This window comes from Apium graveolens, chromosome 10 (genome assembly GCF_009905375.1).
Source record: "Apium graveolens cultivar Ventura chromosome 10, ASM990537v1, whole genome shotgun sequence".
Lineage (NCBI taxonomy): Eukaryota > Viridiplantae > Streptophyta > Magnoliopsida > Apiales > Apiaceae > Apium > Apium graveolens.
The window spans coordinates 118,332,636-118,351,719 of NC_133656.1; the positions used below are offsets into that span (position 1 = coordinate 118,332,636).

Here is a 19,084-nt window from a genome sequence, read left to right on the forward strand (position 1 = left end):
CTTACAAAATTGTTAATTGATCATATATAGTTATAAATAATAAAAATATAAAAATGTTTGTGTATGGTAGAAATGTAAGTGGATTAGGTGTTTACTAGCAATAGTGTTTTTCACTTTTTTAGATTTAGAAAATAATAAAATGTTGTTTCCCACAGTTTTCATATCTCTAGTTATAATTTAAAAAATACGGGAAACCGTAATTCTATTTTTCCAATTTTTTGTTTTTCCAATTTTATATTTGAACATTATTCAGTTTTTTCAATTTCCTTAGAAAATTTTTATGGAAAAGAGTTGAAGTAAACATGCCCTAAAAATTCTACAATTACACTAACCCTTTATTACGAAGTCATTTATTTTTATAATTTTGGTCTAGTTTGTTCCGACCAGTACTTTTTTAAAATAAAAACCAGATCATATTATAAAATTGCCTCATCCATAATGAGATGCAATAGATATAAAGAATAATATAATCTGACAAATAGTGAATATTACTAGTGCTTTGTCTTGCTACTTAGAATATCTCCAATGCATCATAATATTTTGATGTGAAATTTACACTAAAATAGTATAAAAAATGCATCATTTTCATATTAAACTCAAATTCACATGTACTAAATCTTGCATTATTTTTATATAATATACTATTTTATTACTACCGTACAAAAAATATAAAAATAAAATTATTAAAATACAAATGAAACATAAAAAAAATACAAATGAGACAATTTTATTTTATATAGAATTATAAAGATAATGTTTAATTTGATTTCAGTAGCCGCATAATAATCCAGGGGCAAAATTAGAATTTTAAACAGAACTCTTTATAAAACCCAACCGCATCCTTCATTTTATTACACAAACTCAAACCCATAAAATCTAGAAACAGTAACTCCACTTGACTTCCAGGGAGACCAATAGAAGGCTCAAGCTCAACAATGGCGGCTTCGAAAACCTACCGTTTCCTCCCCACAACTCTCCCAGTCCCGATCCGCTCCGACCCCATTTACGAGCTCGATGAGTCAGAAATCTGGAACTCCGGCCGGTCAGCTTCGCCGGAGTTTCGCCGGAAGGTGCCGAGAAACAAGCCAACTGTGAAGAAAATAGAAGTTGTGTTTGCTGGAGAACCGGCGACGGCGAAGTCGGTGCCTGTGAATGTGCCGGACTGGTCGAAGATATTGAAAGGAGAATATAGAAGTGATTATTCGAGAAATGATGACGGGGAGGATGACGTGGCAGAAGATGATTGGATAGCGCCGCATGAGTACTTGGCAAGGACTAGGGGTGCCTCGTATTCGGTGCATGAGGGAGTTGGGAGGACTTTGAAAGGGAGGGATTTGAGCAGGGTGAGGAATGGTATTTGGGAGAAGATTGGGTTTCAAGATTAGTAGCAGCTGTGACGGAATCAGAATTTTGAATCTTCGGACAAGAACGTTTTTATGAATTTTTGAAGGATAATTAGGGCGAAATACTATGTTAAAGAGTTTTTTTGTTAGAAAATATTAGAGAATCCAAAATTTTAACCCAAAAATTTTCCCAAATCTGTCGTGTTATATAAATAGTTGGTATGTTTTCTATTAATAAAATGAGATCACGTGTGCATTAATACGCGTTCATGAATTTAAATAAGTCATGTGTCAGCCACATTTGGTAAAATTTTTGAGTAAAATATTTGGGAACTTAACACTACTATTTTACTATTTTTTGTTACATATGTAATGTAATACATAGTAAATGTAATGTAATAGATTTTGAAATTTACAGCAGGAAATGTAATTCTAACTATGAAGGCAATGTAATTCTAACTATGAAGGCGAAATCCAATTTTTTCCATGGTTTGTTGATTTCTTGTTGGATTGATTTTTATGTTTTTTATGATTAAGTGAAAAAATTATTAAAATATTAGAATTCAGTTGAAACAAATCTTCGACCTACGATCTGTTTGTAAAATAAAAAATAAACTAAATAAATAACCGTTTTATTTTCAGATCTCTTAATATGTAAAATATGTAAATTCTTCGATCTTAAATATATTATAATGACATATAGAGTAATCCAACTACTAGTAATATCACAATAAACCTTCATATAAATATTATATGTAATCCAATTTTCAGAACTATCAGTTATATTTACTCATATTAGAGTAACAAATACCCCTAAAATATGAATAATTTCTTAATATAAAAGGGAGCTCTTGCGATATTTATTATCATCTCATATTCGAAGTGAGTCTTGCAGATCTCCCAAAATAGCATATAAAACCTTCTCAGAAAAACTACCAAAATCGATAATAAACACACAAAACATCAAAATAAAACACGCAAAGAACAAAAAAATGGAGACGAATAACAATTTTGATAACAAGATACTCAACAAGATTTCATTATAAATGATTAAATCTCGTTTTTATTAAAAAAAACTAATAAATAAAATATAATATAGGAGAGCGAAAAGGGGAGAGGAAAAATGATCCAAAAATAGAGGAGTGACGGTTAGAATCCTAGATATGAAAGTCGACTCTCAAAATCCTTTTTTTTAAGGGAGAGTTACGAGGGTCATACTCAAATTATGAAATTTATGTTTAATCTGAAGTAACGAAGTTTTGAGCAAAGTTGTAACCGAAAAATATGGGGGAGGAACGGTTTTAAGCCGAAAATGAATAGTAAAGAGAACTGAAGTCAAGAAATTTAGAGAATCAAGCTTGTGATATAAATGAATTAAGGCATCTCCACTGATTACCTTAAAACCATCACTTTCTTTATATTTGAAATTAAAGTCGTTGAGAGTCATTTTAAAAGACTTCTAACTTTATTCTCATATGTAAGAGTAATTTAATGTTTTACTTCAAATACAGAGCAATACCATTCATTTGAAATAACCATCACGTAACATTTATATGTTGACGTATATACATGTACAATTACGTTAAATTTATATGTTTTAGGTGGAATAATAAGTTTTTATTTGAAGATATTTTTAGAGTAATGGTTGAAGATAAAATAATGATCTAAAATTAAAAATATGGAAATTTGAAGATGAGATTGATTTACTATAGAGTTGTGGTTGGAGATAAATAATGATTTGGTTATCAAAGGAGCAAAAATTATTTGTTCCGACTAATATGTCATTAAGATAAATAGTTTACACATTATTTGTTCTCTCGTCACAAACATGTTAACTATCGTTTAAGTCATCGATTCAACGTTATTTAACATTTCATGGGATATAATTTTTTTAATTGCTAATTATATTGAATTATTCATCTATTTTTATATATCAAAAGGATGACACTAAAATAAACTAAAATAAATTTATAATTATTTATGGTGTAATTTATACAAACTTAAATCGAACAATAAATAAAGAACCCAAGAGAAGGATGCAATAATGATTGTATTAATTAACCAATGATATAAACTCCACCAAAGGTATATAGTACCTTGAGCAGCTGCTCCCTGTAAAAACTATTACAACTCTATGTAATTCTCTTACTTTTTGTAAACTCTGATTTTGAGAATATAAAGTTAGACACTTTACACTGAATTAAAACAAGAGAATATATGCATAGTCACCTATTAACTAAAAAGCAAGTAAATCAATCTACATAAAATAAGAGAATAACGTTTCATAGTATGTTAATAGCTTCCATTTCAAAGTTATTCTTTGTATCTTTGATATAATAGATAATTCAAACACATCTCCTAGACTTGCCAAAAGTATATCGATCACTTTTCAATTCTGCAACTTTATAGACTCCTGTAGACTACAGATTATGGCATGCTTGTCGACTCTTGCAGATAGACTCCGACTAGTAGACTCTTATCAGTCATGTTCTAAATTGAAAAGATAAATGTTCTAGTTTTCATCATCAATTTTTTCTAACATATCCATACTTGACTTTGTAATCAAAAATTGTTTGTATGTAAGTGACAATAATTTTCTGTAATTATTGCTACTTCATTTGATATTATGTTAGTTATAGATATACTTGTAGTTAGATATGTATTTGTGACTAACCCTCGTACGCACAAATTATGTGAAATTTTTTGGCATTAAGATATGTCTGTAATATCTACGATAAAGAGTTTACATTTATTATATAACCAAACGATATTCTTCATAGGGTATTTTGTCATTTCTATTTTAAGATTAAAAAGTTACTTACATAGAGTATAATCTTTGCTAATTTCAGTTATCAACAAGGATTCTAGAAGAAGGGTTGAATATAATTACCAAAACGTTTTCAAGAAGTATTTAAAAATTTAAGAATAACTTGAAAATTCTGAAAAACAAACAACTCAAACAATATAAACAATTTTGATTGGATGTTAATGAATCCAATCGGAGTGGGTTTTCTTTTCCTTAAATAATCTGCGTTGAAATAACTCAGATGCTTTACAATGTAGCTATTTCTCTAAATAAAATATACAATGGGCTCTATAAGAGCGATTAAGTATCTACACATTTATTCACCGGTATATTCTTAATTTCTTATTTAAATATTACAAAAGAATTACAAAAGTTATTAGCTCGACATATAAGACATTACATTAGTACATCCGTAATCACAACCATCCTTTATGTTTAAACAATTTACGAAACATCGCATGATTTCATATTTCAATCCGGGCTTGTTCAAAATGAATCTTAATTGGCATGTATTATATTCTCTAAGAATATCTTATCAAGTTCGTGTTTCTTGACCTAACTTCCAAGGTGCATGTGACTATACAGACTTATTCTCATTTTCCATGTCAAGTTAGCTATCAACTGCTACATGAGTTAAATAGTGACATGTTCCTGCATCCATTGATCTTCAATTTCAAATCATTATTCGGGATTTTGACACATTGGCTGAGTTTTCATTTCACTTGTGAAGAATAAAAGTTTTCTAATTGTTAGGAATATGTCATAGGTTTGATGATAAGTTCACTAAAACACCCTGGTAGATTTAATATAGTGTTTTGTAACTCTCAACGGATGATTTACTTTAACATCCGTTGAGAGAGTAGCTTATGTCTTAATAAGTTTTGTAACACATTCCTGCATACTACAATACCTTAGAGTTATATAAGTTGTGGGATATTCAAATTTATGTTGACTACTAGATTGATATGCAAAATAGGTTGGCCAATTGTATATATTAGATGCCTTGCAATTTTGCATAAGTGAAATGAAGTTAACTGCTATGGAAGACTTTCAACGGATGATTCTACAAGGTTTCAGCGGATGATCCAAGTAACATTTAACCGATGATCTAATGAAGTTTCAAAGGATGATCAAACACAGTTTCAACGGATGATACAATGAAGTTTTAATGGATGTTCTAATTCAAATTGCAGCTGATAGTGACTTGACAGTCACATGGGTTGATTATATGCAAATGGAATGTGGCAGCCTAAATACAGATTTTAGAGAATAAAGAAGCATTTCCATTTCCATGCCTACTTGAAGAAAATCAAAGATACTGGATGGAAAAATGAAGAAGCATGCGATTATATGTTCGCACTAAAATACACGCGAAAAATACACGCGAAAAATACACGCAAGCGCACGTGATCACAAGTAGTATAAGATATAAGTCAAGTTCGTTCCCACAGAGAATCGGTTTAGGTTAAGTTCAAATTATGCACACTTATACAACAATGTATGGTTATCTTTCAATGCTAAGACAAGTAACAATTTGAGTTTTGATTAAACTAAGAGATTATACTAATTAACATTAACTAGGAGAATTAAGATTGAATTACTTATATGAGAATAAATATGGGATTCTAACTTCATTAAATACTTCATCCAAAGTATATGTTCTTTTACCCTAGCATGTGATGGTGATGACAACTAATCAGATAACACGAAACTAGTATACGCTAACTTTCGTTATACGTATACCCTACTATCAAACATCTACAATTAAGATAGAAGTTGAATATACACCAATTATGCTTAGTCCCTATATGTCTATAAAGATGGAAATCATATTGGTTGAAGAGCAAGTTATCTATCGTGATTACATAGGGTGAATAAGATCGTTGAAATTACCCACGAATTATGCATATCAATTCATACATAAACTATGCTAGCATGACAAGTTCTAAACCTCTATATTCACTGTCGTTTCAATAGAGATTAACAAACAATCTTGGATGTTATCTTCGCATCAAAGACGAATAAGCACAACCAAACTAGGAAATCATAGTTCACCATACACAAAGGATTATAAAACAATTAACTATTGAAATCCATAGATAAATCCGTTAGAACCCCATGACAATGATTAGTTCATAATCAAACTCATCGTCACCATGGTTTCCAATGAAAATATGATAATAAACAATATAAGAGTACTAGGATTCAAAGACAAATAAAAAACAAGTATCCAAAGTATCAACTATATTAAAGAATATGAAAGTCTTCTTCTCCGTAGCCGTCTTGTGATCTCTAGGTCTTCGTATTGCTCTCCCTTGTCTCCTTATTATAAAAAACGTCTTTTTATTTATATATATAGGCTTCTGGATGACCTGGGCCCTCAAAATCATCAAAATATACTTGAAACAGGTTTCCAGCTCAGACTTTCCACGCGGCCGTCCCACATTCCGCGTGGGCGCGCGCTTCCTGCTCTCTGGCGCGGCCGCCCCGCATCCCCGCACGGGAGTGCCAAGCTCTTGGATTTTTCTGCAATTTCTTGTTTCTGCTGTAACTTGAGCTCCGTCTGTCAGAATTTGGCGATCCAATAGTCCACGCGAAACTATCGAGATGCTATTCAACATGAGAATGGTCTTGAATTCAGAACCTGAACTCTTTTCAGCATATTTCCTTGAAAAGCTCATTTATTCATCCAACTAATGCCTGTAATACAAAAACACATCAAAAATACCAATAACTTGAGTCCAAAACACCAACTTAAGCTTGTAATGAAGCGCTCTAAGTAGATATAAAATCCACTTATCTCACCCCCAAACTTGAATCGATGCTTGTCCTCAAGCATAAACAGACTTAATAACTACAAAACAAACTAATACATGAATACAACTACGCGAATGCAACTAAATGATAATGCTATCGATCCCCTCAGAATTACCATAACCAACCAATAAGCCAATGCCTCTAAGAATGCAATGACTTTTAATAGAGTTCAAATAAACCCACAAACCAGAAACGTGTGTGTGTGGATACTTAACAGATATACTCTCGACAGTAGATTAATAACCATAACTTATCTATCATCAAGACAATCACGATTTATAAACAGAATAGACGTTAAACACATAATGACCCATAACACCTCCTTTCTACTAGAGTTATACAAGGATTCATGCTATTATTGAACATATAACAAAGATGCTTATATGACTGTGCAATGAATGAGGTCCCAAAAGACTTATACAATAATACCCATGTAGTGAGCGTTAGGTTAGCGGATCCCAGATTATAAAAGCCTTAGGTCACTAGGCACAAAGTCCCCTAGAACTTAATAACTCGAGTATTAAAGAGCTCACTCTTGATCAATTATGCATAACACATATTTTTTTTCTTTTTTTTTTACAATTTCTGAATGAATGTGTTTCGCTCCATCTCATTCAACCCTAGAATACTCATAAAAATATGAGTCGGCTACTATCCATTTGAAGCCTAGCCTTATTCACAACTAGCAATAAAATCCAAGTTTTTCTCCAATTTAAAATTTAGTGTTATTTTGCCATTAAGAGAATACCAAAAATTCTAGATATAAACAAGTGATTAAATCTCAACAAACAAACAAATATGATCATGATCTAGCTCAAAAGCAATCCTATAAGACTTAGTGAATTTTTTTCTCTGGGCATGCAAATCAATTCATTAAGACTTAAACAACCCTCTATTCGTCATCACCACACTCAAATTAACATAAACTTATCAATCAGAAATAGCTCAATCTAAGGGATCATATTATATGCATGCACATACAACTATATGAACTCACATAAAAATACAAACAAATATGTCCTATATGAACAATCATGCAAAAATATGAATAAAATACACCTAAACATGTAACATGAATCTATATGAATCTATATGGACACACACAAACTAATCCTTACATTATCACCCCCAAACTTAAAATTTTCAATGTCCTCATTGAAGGTAATAATAAGGATTTCAGGCATACCTAGTCGTTAGAAAGATCACCCTCCTCGGGTGGAGTGTCGGATGGCGGATATACATAATCAGCACCAAACACCGGCCAATCAACTTCAACACCAGTGGCTCGGAAAGCAGTGCCCAAAGCCTGTGTCAAGTTAGCCGCAAAACGACTGTGCATGTCGTGCATCGCATCCATGCGTCTGGCCAATCTCCTGAACTACGCATCACCAAGCCCAAAACCATCCCCTTCCTCATGCTGAGCACGCAAAGAACTAGCCTCTCCATGAGCTGCTCTCCAAGCTGCACGCTTAGCAGGAGAAGAACCACCAGCATAAGTCTGATCGACTGGCTGGCCACCGGGCAAATGATCATAACTGTAACCCAGACCCTTCTCATAAGCTTTTCCACCATACCATTCTTACATCACTGAGATCGTAACGCTATCAATAGGTGCGCTCGACATTTGCATCTGCTCCAACTCTGGACAAAAAACACCAATTGAAACACAAAGCTTCGTCACAATAGATGCATGGGGAATCACCCATGATGTCTTGATTTTTAGAAACCGCAACATATTCTGATATATCACATGGCCAAAATCCATATACTCCTCATTTAAGGCCCCCCAAAGTAAAATAGCATGATCAACAGTATCATCATACTGATGTGAAGAAGGCATAATATTTGCACACACAAAAGCATTCCATGCTCGAGCATACATGTTCATGCATGTAGCCGAAAAAGTGAGCGGCTCATTCATGCCCCTCTTGTACTTCCACTGTATTCCCGGAACACACAACTCAGCCACAATATGATCAAGATCAAAATCCTCCCTTGTCTTTTGGACCCAATCCTCCTGAGTCAGCTTTCTCGCGGGTTGATTGATAACCTTACGAATAGCCGCCGGTGTGTAATCCACCGTCGAACCACGTACCACAGAAAACCCATTCTTATCCGTCCTTGCATTCACATAAAAATCCCGAACAATGCTCATCGGGACTACGGCGGGTACTTCGCAGAAAGGTTGCCATCCCATCTCAGTAATCATCTCCAAGAGTTTTCCATCTCTCGCAGTGGGTAAGAAACCCCTCTCCTTCGCAATTAATTTGGACATCAATCGATTAAACTCAGCTTGTGCATCCGGAGACGAAAATCTAGCCGCCGCTCCACCGACACTCGAATCCGACGAGTGACGAGAGTTGCTACTCAACACGACTCTCGATCTCTTGGGTGCCATGAGAATAATAGAGATTTGGTGTGTAAGTAGTGAATATGAAAAACTAGGGTTTGGAATTGAAAATATATGATAGAGATGCATATATGATGTATGCATATATAGAATAGATATGGGTTTGGGTTAGGAGTGTTTAATAAGAGGAATTAGGGTAGAAAAAGGAATAAAAATGGGCTGGGGTTTTGGGTTTTTGCTTTGATTTTCTTTTTTTTTTTCTTTTTTATATTATTTTTTTTCTTTTTCAAGAACCTCCGCGCGGCCGCCCCGCATCTCCGCGCGGCTGCGTCGTGAATCTGTCTACCGCGCGCAGCCGCCCCGCTTCTGGCGCGGGCGCACCGTGCTCCTGGAAAATCAGAATTTTTTTTGTTGTTTTCATTTTTTTCTTTTTCTTGACAATCCTACTATACAACAAACATGGGTTGCCTCCCATGAAGTGCTTGGTTTACGTCACTAGCTTGACGTGAAACCTCGGATCAAGTTGTTGACAGAACGACGCTCACCACCTCGCAGTTTTCCGTATCTCCATAGTAATGCTTCAATCTCTGCCAATTCACCTTGAATGCTTGATCCTGATGCGTATCAAAAATCTCCACAGCTCCATGTGGAAACACAGTTTTGACCGTGAATGGCCCTGACCTCCTCGATTTAAGCTTTCCGTTAAAAAGTCGGAGAGGAGAGTTGTACAATGGAACCTTCTGACCGGGCACAAAAGACTTGCGCACTAATCTCCTATGATGCCATCTCTTGACTTTCTCCTTATACACTTTGTTATTCTCATAAGCCTGTAGTCGAAACTCCTCGAGTTCATTTAGTTGAAACATTCCTTTCTCTTCAGCAGCTTCCATGTCAAGATTTAGCTTCTTCAAAACCCAATATGCTTTATGCTCTAACTCTGCAGGCAAATGGCACACCTTCCCATAAACCAACTGGAAATAAGATATAACAAGAGGAGTCTTGAATGTTGTTCTATATGCCCAAACAGCTTCATCTAGCTTCAAATACCAATATTTTCGTGATGGACTCACCACCTTCTCCAAAATACATTTTATCTCCCAATTAGACACTTCAGCTTGCCCATTAGTTTGAGGATGGTAAGTTGTGGCAATACGATGATTCACGTGATACTTCTCCATCAATGTAGTGAACTTACGATTGCAGAAATGTGATCCCTCGTCACTGATTATGACTCTTGAAGTGTCAAAACGCGTGAATATCTGCTTATGAAGGAAGTTAATTATCACCTTAACATCATTGGTTGGCAAAGCTTTCACCTCGACCCATTTGGACACATAATCAACTGCCAACAGAATATACTGATTGTTGCAGGACGAGACAAATGGCCCCATGAATTTGTTTCCCCAAATATTGAAAATCTCAACTCCGAGCATTACATTAAGAAACATCTCATCTCTCTTGGATATATTACCAACTCGTTGGCAGCGATCACATCTCGAAATGAACTGATGCGCATCCTTAAACAAAGTAGGCCAGAAAAATCCTGCTTGAAGAATACGAGCAGCTGTCTTTTCTCCATCATAATGTCCACTATACACAGTATAATGACAGTCTCGCAAGATTCCCTTCGTCTCACTATACAGAATGCATCGCCGGATAATCTGATCTGCTCCCAGTCTAAATAAGAACGGCTCATCCCATCGATACTAGGGATGGAAATCGGGTCGGGTCGGATCGGGTCGGGTATTGCAGAATCCATATCCAAACCCAAAAATTTTATCCATACATGAACCCGACCCGAACCCGAAAAATACCTGAAAATGAATACCTGAACCCGATCCATCGGATTTCGGATCGGATTCGGGTATACCCGAAACCCGAAATATTTTTGAATTGGATATTTATACCCGAACCTGAAACCCGAACCCAAACCCGAACCCGAAATCTTAAAATTTGTATAATTATTGATATTGCAAGTGCTTGGGATTGAACATGCGACTTGTAGAGAACGAGTTTTAACGTGTCATCTTCAGCCACTACACCACATCATTAATTTTGTTATTATATGTATAGCTAATATATAAAAAATCAACTTAATTGATACCCAGTTTTTTAGATTTATTACTAAAAGATGTTTTGTTAACCTTATAAATCTTATCACCCGTTTAAATGATTGAATAATTATATTTCATTAAACTTTATAAATAGTTAATTTTTAACATAAATATAAAAATATATGTTCTAAAAATTATATAATAATATGTATAATGTATATTATAAATATATAAATTATAATATTATAATATGTAATATATAAAATTCTAATATTATATATATATTATATATATACTAATTCAGGGTTTTCTCGGATTTCAGGTTCGGATAGAGTTTCGGATTTCGGATCGGGTTTCGGATCAGTACACCAAATATCCAAATCCAAATCCTAAAATTTTCAGGTTTAAAAATTAAATCCAAATTTAAAAAATCGTGTTCGGTAAATCCAAAATTTCGGGTTTCAGATCGGGTATCTATCAGATCGGATTATTTTGCCATCCCTAATCGATACCACTTTGCCACATGCAGAAACTTCTTCCTTTGAGCATACGAGAGCTCTGGGGGAATGACATTACTACAAGATAGTTTAAAATATCTGCAAACCATGGTTCTTCTTCTTGTACCCCAAAAATTTGCTCATCGGGAAAAGATTCATTGATCAACATCTTATCCAGTGAAGCCTTGCCTTGATCTTCCAAGCGTGATAAATGATCAACTACCTGATTCTCTGTACCTTTCCGATCCTTAATTTCTAGTTCGAATTCCTGAAGTAAGAGAATCCATCTTATCAAGCGAGGTTTTGAATCTTTTTTCGAGACCAAATATCGAATAGCAGCATGATCAGTGTAAACTGTCACCTTTGTCCCAAACAACTAAGATCGAAATTTCTCGAAACCATAGATATTTGCCAGCAACTCCTTCTCTATAGTAGTATAATTCAGCTGAGCACCATTAAGGGTCTTACTAGCATAGTAAACCACATGAAAAATGTTTTGCTTCCTCTAGCCAAGAACTGCTCCAACTGCATAGTCATTAGCATCACACATCATCTCGAAGGGCTCATTCCAATCAGGTGTAGTAATCACATGTGTTGTAGTCAAACTCTTTTTTAAGATTTCAAAAGTAGCTAGACATTCTTCATCGAATTTGAAGGGAACATCCTTTTCCAGCAAATTGCACAAAGGCTTAGAGATTTTGGAGAAATCCTTGATGAATCGCCGATTAAAACCCGCATGACCAAGAAAACTGCGAACTCCTTTAACTGAGATTGGCGGAGGAAGATTTTGAATGACCCCCACCTTGGCCTTATCCACCTCAAGACCCTTGTTAGATACCTTGTGCCCAAAAATGATACCACGTTGCACCATAAAGTGACATTTTTCCCAATTGAGCACCAGATTTGGCTCAATACATCTTTTTAGCACAAACCCAAGATTATGCAAGCATTCGTCATAAGATGTCCCAAATACGGAAAATTCATCCATGAACACCTCCACATTAGTGCCAATCACATCTGAGAAAATGGCCATCATGCATCTCTAAAAAGTAGCAGGTGCACCACAAAGTCCGAAAGAGACTCGACGAAAAGCAAAAGTGCCAAATGGACAAGTAAATGTGGTCTTCTCTTGATCTTCCGGAGCAATGAAAATCTGATTATATTCCGAATATCCATCCAGAAGACAGTAGTACTCATGACCAACCAACATGTCAAGCATCTGATCAATGAATGAAAGCGGGAGGTAATCTTTCCTTGTGGCTTTATTCAACTTTCGATAATCCATGCAAACTCTCCATCTTGTGACTGTCCGAGTAGGGATGAGCCCATTCTTCTCATTACCTACAACTGTAATGCCTCCTTTCTTAGGCACACACTGCACCGGGCTCAACCACGAACTGTCAGATATATGATAAATGATTCCTGTATCTAGCTATTTAAGAATTTCCTTCTTCACAACCTCCTTCATGATTGGATTTAGCCTCCTTTGTTGCTCAACAGTTGGCTTGCTCCCTTCCTCAAGCAGAATTTTATGCATGCAATAAGAAGGGCTGGTTCCCTTGATATCTGCTATAGTCCACCCAATTGCTGATTTAAACTCTCTCAGAATTTGTAAGAGCTTATCTTCATCACTTCCTGAGAGGTTAGACGGAATAATAACATGTAAAGTAGGTGCATCACCTAAAAATGCATACCTCAAGTGTTCAGGCAATGGTTTGAGCTCAAGTGGTGGAGCTTCTTCAATAGATGGTTTGAGACACTTTGGAGAATTTTTCAGCTCTTCCAATCTAAGAGACTCGAATTGCAAATCCAACTTCCTCTTCCATGGGAATGCATTCAAATACTGTATTTGTTCTTCCCCTTCTTCATCTTCACTATCAAAATCCCCGTTAGGGTTATTTCTAAGGTGTCCGTCCTTGGAAAGTGATCAATCTCCGAAGTCATTACAAAGTCGACCAACTCCACTTTAAAGCATTCATCTTCATCAGTAGGAAATTTTATCGCATTGAAGACATTGAACGTGACATCCTGACCTTGAACTCTCATGGTTAGTTCACCCTTTTGTACATCGATAAGAGTTCGACCCGTAGCTAAGAATGGTCTTCCCAAGATAATGGGAATCTTCTTATCTTCCTCAAAGTCTAGAATGACAAAATCAGTAGGGAAGATGAGCTTATCCACCTTAACCAATAAATCCTCCACTACTTCTCACGGATAGGTGATAAAACGATCAGCCAGTTGCAAAGACATATTCATAGGTTTTGGATCAGGTAGTCCAAGTTTCTTGAAAACGGACAATGGCATCAAATTGATGCTAGCTCTCAAGTCACACAAACATTTTTCGAATGACAAATTTCCAATGGTGCAAGGTATCATGAAGCTTCCTGGATCTTTAAGCTTAGGAGGTAGTTTCTGTTGCAGCACAGGGCTGCACTATTCCGTTAGAGCAACGATTTTTAACTCCTCAAGTTTTAGCTTCCGAGATAGAATACCCTTCATGAACTTAGCATAGCTCGGCATCTGTTCTAGAGCTTCAGCAAAAGGTATGTTAATGTGCAACTTCTTGAAAACCTTCAAAAACTTGGAAAATTGCTTATCAAAATTTTTCTTTTGAAGTCTTTTAGGATATGGCGGAGGTGGGTAGACCTGTTTATCCCCTGTATTACCCTTAGGAGGATTGCTTTCAATAGCTTTCTTCTTCGGTTCCACCTCGGCATCCTTCTGCACAACTTTTTCAGCTACAATCTCATGTTCTGGATTTGGCAAAGGTGCAGATGCACCTTCATTCTTAAAAGAATCTTCAGAATCTTCATCTTCCTGAATTTGGGGGCTCATGACCTTTCCAGATCTCAATGTGATTGCCTTCAACTGCTCCTTGACTTCCCTCTTGCCTGGATTAGCTTCTGTATCATTGGGAAGAGTTCCTGGTTGACGTTTCAATAAAGCATTGGCAGTTTATCCTATTTGATTCTTCAGAGTCTTGATAGAAACCGCTTGGCTTTTGCACATAAGCCTCAACTCCTCTAATTCAGATTTTTCATTAGTAGATTGACCTGCACTTCCATGCAATTGCTGTTAAAGTTGGAGTTTTTGTCTTGGTGCATACTGTTGTTGAAAACCATGAGGGTTGAATTTCTTTTCTCCAAACTTATGATAAGGCTGTTGTACCGCATTCTAGTTATTGCTCCAACTGAAGTTAGGATGGTTGCGGTTGTTCGGATGATAAGTGGAAGGAACTGGTTGCTGCGACCTCTGAAATTTGCTCACACACTGAGCCGAATCACTAGATATAGCACACTGCTCTGTTTTGTGCGTACTGGCACAAAGCTCACAGACACTAGTGAACTGATTAACTCCATAATTAGCCAAAGAATACACTTTCATCATTAACTTCTTTAGCTGAGCAGCTATAGTCGTAGTTGTATCCACCTTCAAAATTCCTGCTAGCTTGCCTTGAGGTAGTCTCTGAGTTGGGTTCTGATATTCATTAGCAACCATCAATTTAATTAGCTCATAAGCTTCATCATAGCTCTTAGCCTATAAGGCTCCACCTGATGCTGCTCGAGCATGGGTCTGGACTGCGCTCCCAACCCATTATAAAAGCAATTGATGATCATCCAGTCACTAATTCCATGATGAGGACACTTCCTAAGCATCTCCTTGTAGCGCTCCCAAGATTTACATAAAGATTCTCCCGATTGCTGCACAAATTGAGTAAGAACGTTTCTGATTGCTGCTGGCTTCGCCATAGGGAAGAATTTAGTAAGAAACTTCTAAGTAAGATCCTCCCAAGTAGTGATAGAACCTTGTGGTAGAGAATACAACCAACACTTAGCTTTATCCCTCAGAGAGAATGGGAAAAGCCTCAGCTTCAGAGTATCTTCAGAAACATTGTTGAACTTGAAAGTGTTGCAGATTTCGATGAAATCTCTAATGTGCATGTTGGGATCTTCCTTTGGAGAACCCCAAACTGGACTGAATTCTGCACCATTTGAATCGTGCTAGACTTGATTTCAAAAGTATTAACCGTAATGGATGGTCTGACAATGCTAGACTGAATGTCATTGATCTTCAGTTGAGAGTAATCCATCAAAGCTTTCGGATTCGCTGCTGGTTTTCCCATTGCAATAACAACTTCTTCTTCAACTTTCAACTTCTTCAAAAACTTTTTCAACTACTTCAACTTCATCCAGTATTTCCTTACGAGATTGAGAACATGTTCGCATACATGCTATCTAAAGTACCTGAAACACAAATAAATTAAACAAGTAAGTAAAATATCCGAGTCAATGAACTCTAGCGACCACTAATGTCAAGCACATAAACTAAATTTAACACCGATTTCCCCGACAGCGGCGCCAAAAACTTGTTCGCACTAAAACACACGTGAAAAATACACGCAAGCGCACATGATCACAGATAGTATAAGATATAAGTCAAGTTCATTTCCACAGAGAATCGGTTTAGGTTAAGTTCAGATTATGCACTTATGCAACAATCTATGGTTATCGTTCAATGCTAAGACAAGTAACAATTTGAGTTTTGATTTAACTAAGATATTATACTAATTAACATTAACTAAGAGAATTAAGATTGAATTACTTATATGAGAATAAATATGGGATTCTAACTTCATTAAATACTTCATTCAAAGTCTATGTTCTTTTACCCTAGCATGTGATGGTGATGACAACTAATTAGATAACACAAAACTAGTATACACTAACTTTTGTTATACGTATACCCTACTATCAAACATCTATAATTAAGATAGAAGTTGAATAGACACCAATTATGCTTAGTCCCTATATGTCTATAAAGATTGAAAACATAATAACTGAAGAGCAAGTTATCTATCGTGATTACATAGGGTGAATAAGATGGTTAAAATTACCCACGAATTATGCATGTCAATTCATACATAAACCTATGCTAGCATGGCAAGTTCTAAACCTCTATATTCACCGTTGCTTCAATAGAGATTAACAAACAATCTTATATGTTAGCTACGCATCAAAGACGAATAAGCACAACTAAACCAGGAAATCATAATTCACCACACACAAAGGATTATAAAACAATTAACTATTAAAATCCATAGATAAATCCATTAGAACCCCATGACAATGATTAGTTCATAATCAAACTCATCGTCACCATGGGTTCCAATGAAAACATGATAATAAAGAATATAAGAGTACTAGGGTTCAAAGACAAATCGAAAACAAGCATCCAAAGTATCAACTATATTGAAGAATACAAAAGTCTTCTTCTTCGTAGTCATCTTGTGCTCCCTAGGTCTTCGTATTATTATCCCTTGTCTCTTTATTATAAAAAACGTCTTTTTATTTTTATATATATCGGCTTCCGGATGACCTGGGGCCTCAAAATCATCAAAACATATTTAAAACAGCATTTTGGCTCAGACTTTCCACACGGACGCCCTACACTCCACGCGGGAGGGCGCGCTTCCTGCTCTCTGGCGCAGCCGCCCCGCATCCCCGCGCGGGCGCGCAAGCTCTTGGATTTTTCTGTAATTTCTTGTTTCTGCTGTAACTTGAGCTCCGTCTGTCAGAATTTGGCGATCCAATAGTTCACGCGAAACTATCGAGATGCTCTTCAACATGAGAATGGTCTTGACTTCAGAACCTGTCCTATTTTAAGCATATTTCCTTGAAAAGCTCATTTATTCATCCAACTAATGCCTGTAATACAAAAACATAAAACACATAAAAAATACCAATAATTTGAGTCCAAAACACCAACTTAAGCTTGTAATGAAGCGTTCCAAGTAGATATAAAATCAACTTATCATTAGACAAAGACATATTTTATTTTATTCTAGATATGGGTACGTTTATTTGTTGTGCCGTAAGTCTGTGTGCTTTGAGAAGTTCAAAGAGTACAAAGCTAAAATGGAGAAATGACTTAATAAAAGTATCAAGTCACTATGATCAGATCATGGTGGAGAATACTTTCTTGGAGAATTTAGGGAATATTTATTATAAAATGGGATAGAATCCCAGTTAACTGCACCAGGCACACTCCAACAAAATGGTATAGTAGAGAAAAGGAACCTGACTCTTTTAGAGAGTGTTAGATCAATAATAAATTATTTGGATTTACCCAAGTCGTTTTGGGGATATGCCTTAGAAACAACAGCTTATCTTCTGAACCTAATCCCTTCTAAATCGGTTCCTAATACTCCCTTAGAATTGTGGACCGGGGATAAACCGAGTCTAAGACATATTCGGATATGGGGTTATCCAGCACATGTGCTGAACAAGAACACGACTAAGTTAGAATCTTATACAGAAGTAAGGCTATTTGTAGGCTACCCCATTGAAATGAAATGTTATTTATTTTATAGTACGAAGAATCGGGATGTCATTGTTAGCACCAATGCTAGATTCTTAGAGCAAGACTATATAAAGAATCACAGACCCATGAGTAGTATCGTTTTAGAGGAACTAGTGGGAGGGACATATTTTACCCAGAAACCTATAGTATAGGTAGAACAACCACAACAAAATGTACAACCTGTCAATAATACCATGCTAGTGCCTTGTCGTAGTGGGAGGGTTGTTCGACAGCCTGATAGATTCATATTTTTGGGAGAGTCTTCGGACTTAGTCTCTGGTGAACATGATGATGATCCTCGGACATACGAGGATGCACTGCAAAATAAAGATGCATATCTTTGGCAAAAGGCAATGGAATCTGAGATGGAATCGATGTATTCTAATCAGGTCTGGGAGCTCGTGGAACCACCCAAAGGTATAAAACCTACTGGATGTAAGGGGATCTACAAGAAAAAGAGGGGATCAGATAAGCAGGTGAAAGGCTGGAAAGCAAGACTTGTTGCGAAAGGGTATACTCAGAAAGACGGTATCGATTATGAGGAAACCTTTTCACCAGTGGTTATGCTTAAGTCAATCTGTATTATTTTATCTATAGCAGCTCATCTCGATTATGAGATTTGGCAAATGGATGTCAAGACAGCTTTCCTTAATGAAAGTCTTGAAGAAACCATCTATATGTAGCAACCAGAGGGATTCATTAATGAAGGCCAAGAGCATCTTGTATGTAAGCTTAAGAGGTCAATTTATGGACTTAAACAAGCTTCTAGGTATTGGAACATTCGTTTTGATCAGGCAGCCCAGTCGTATGGTTTTGATCAAAGTCCAAGCGAAGCATGCGTGTATAAATGTGGAGTC

The 19,084-nt window shown here is 35.9% G+C and overlaps 1 protein-coding gene and 1 non-coding gene across 2 annotated transcripts; both read left to right on the plus strand.

Moving 5' to 3' along the window:
• Positions 1–845: 845 nt before the first annotated feature.
• On the plus strand, positions 846–1,794 carry LOC141689160 (protein S40-4-like). Its single transcript, XM_074493347.1, has one exon. The coding sequence runs from the start codon at positions 936–938 to the stop codon at positions 1,383–1,385; it is 450 nt and encodes a 149-aa protein (XP_074349448.1). The 5' UTR covers positions 846–935; the 3' UTR covers positions 1,386–1,794.
• Positions 1,795–15,494: 13,700 nt separating this feature from the next.
• LOC141694753 (small nucleolar RNA R71) lies at positions 15,495–15,601 on the plus strand. The gene has a single exon (XR_012564037.1). It is a non-coding gene; the product is annotated as a small nucleolar RNA R71 (small nucleolar RNA).
• Positions 15,602–19,084: the final 3,483 nt, after the last annotated feature.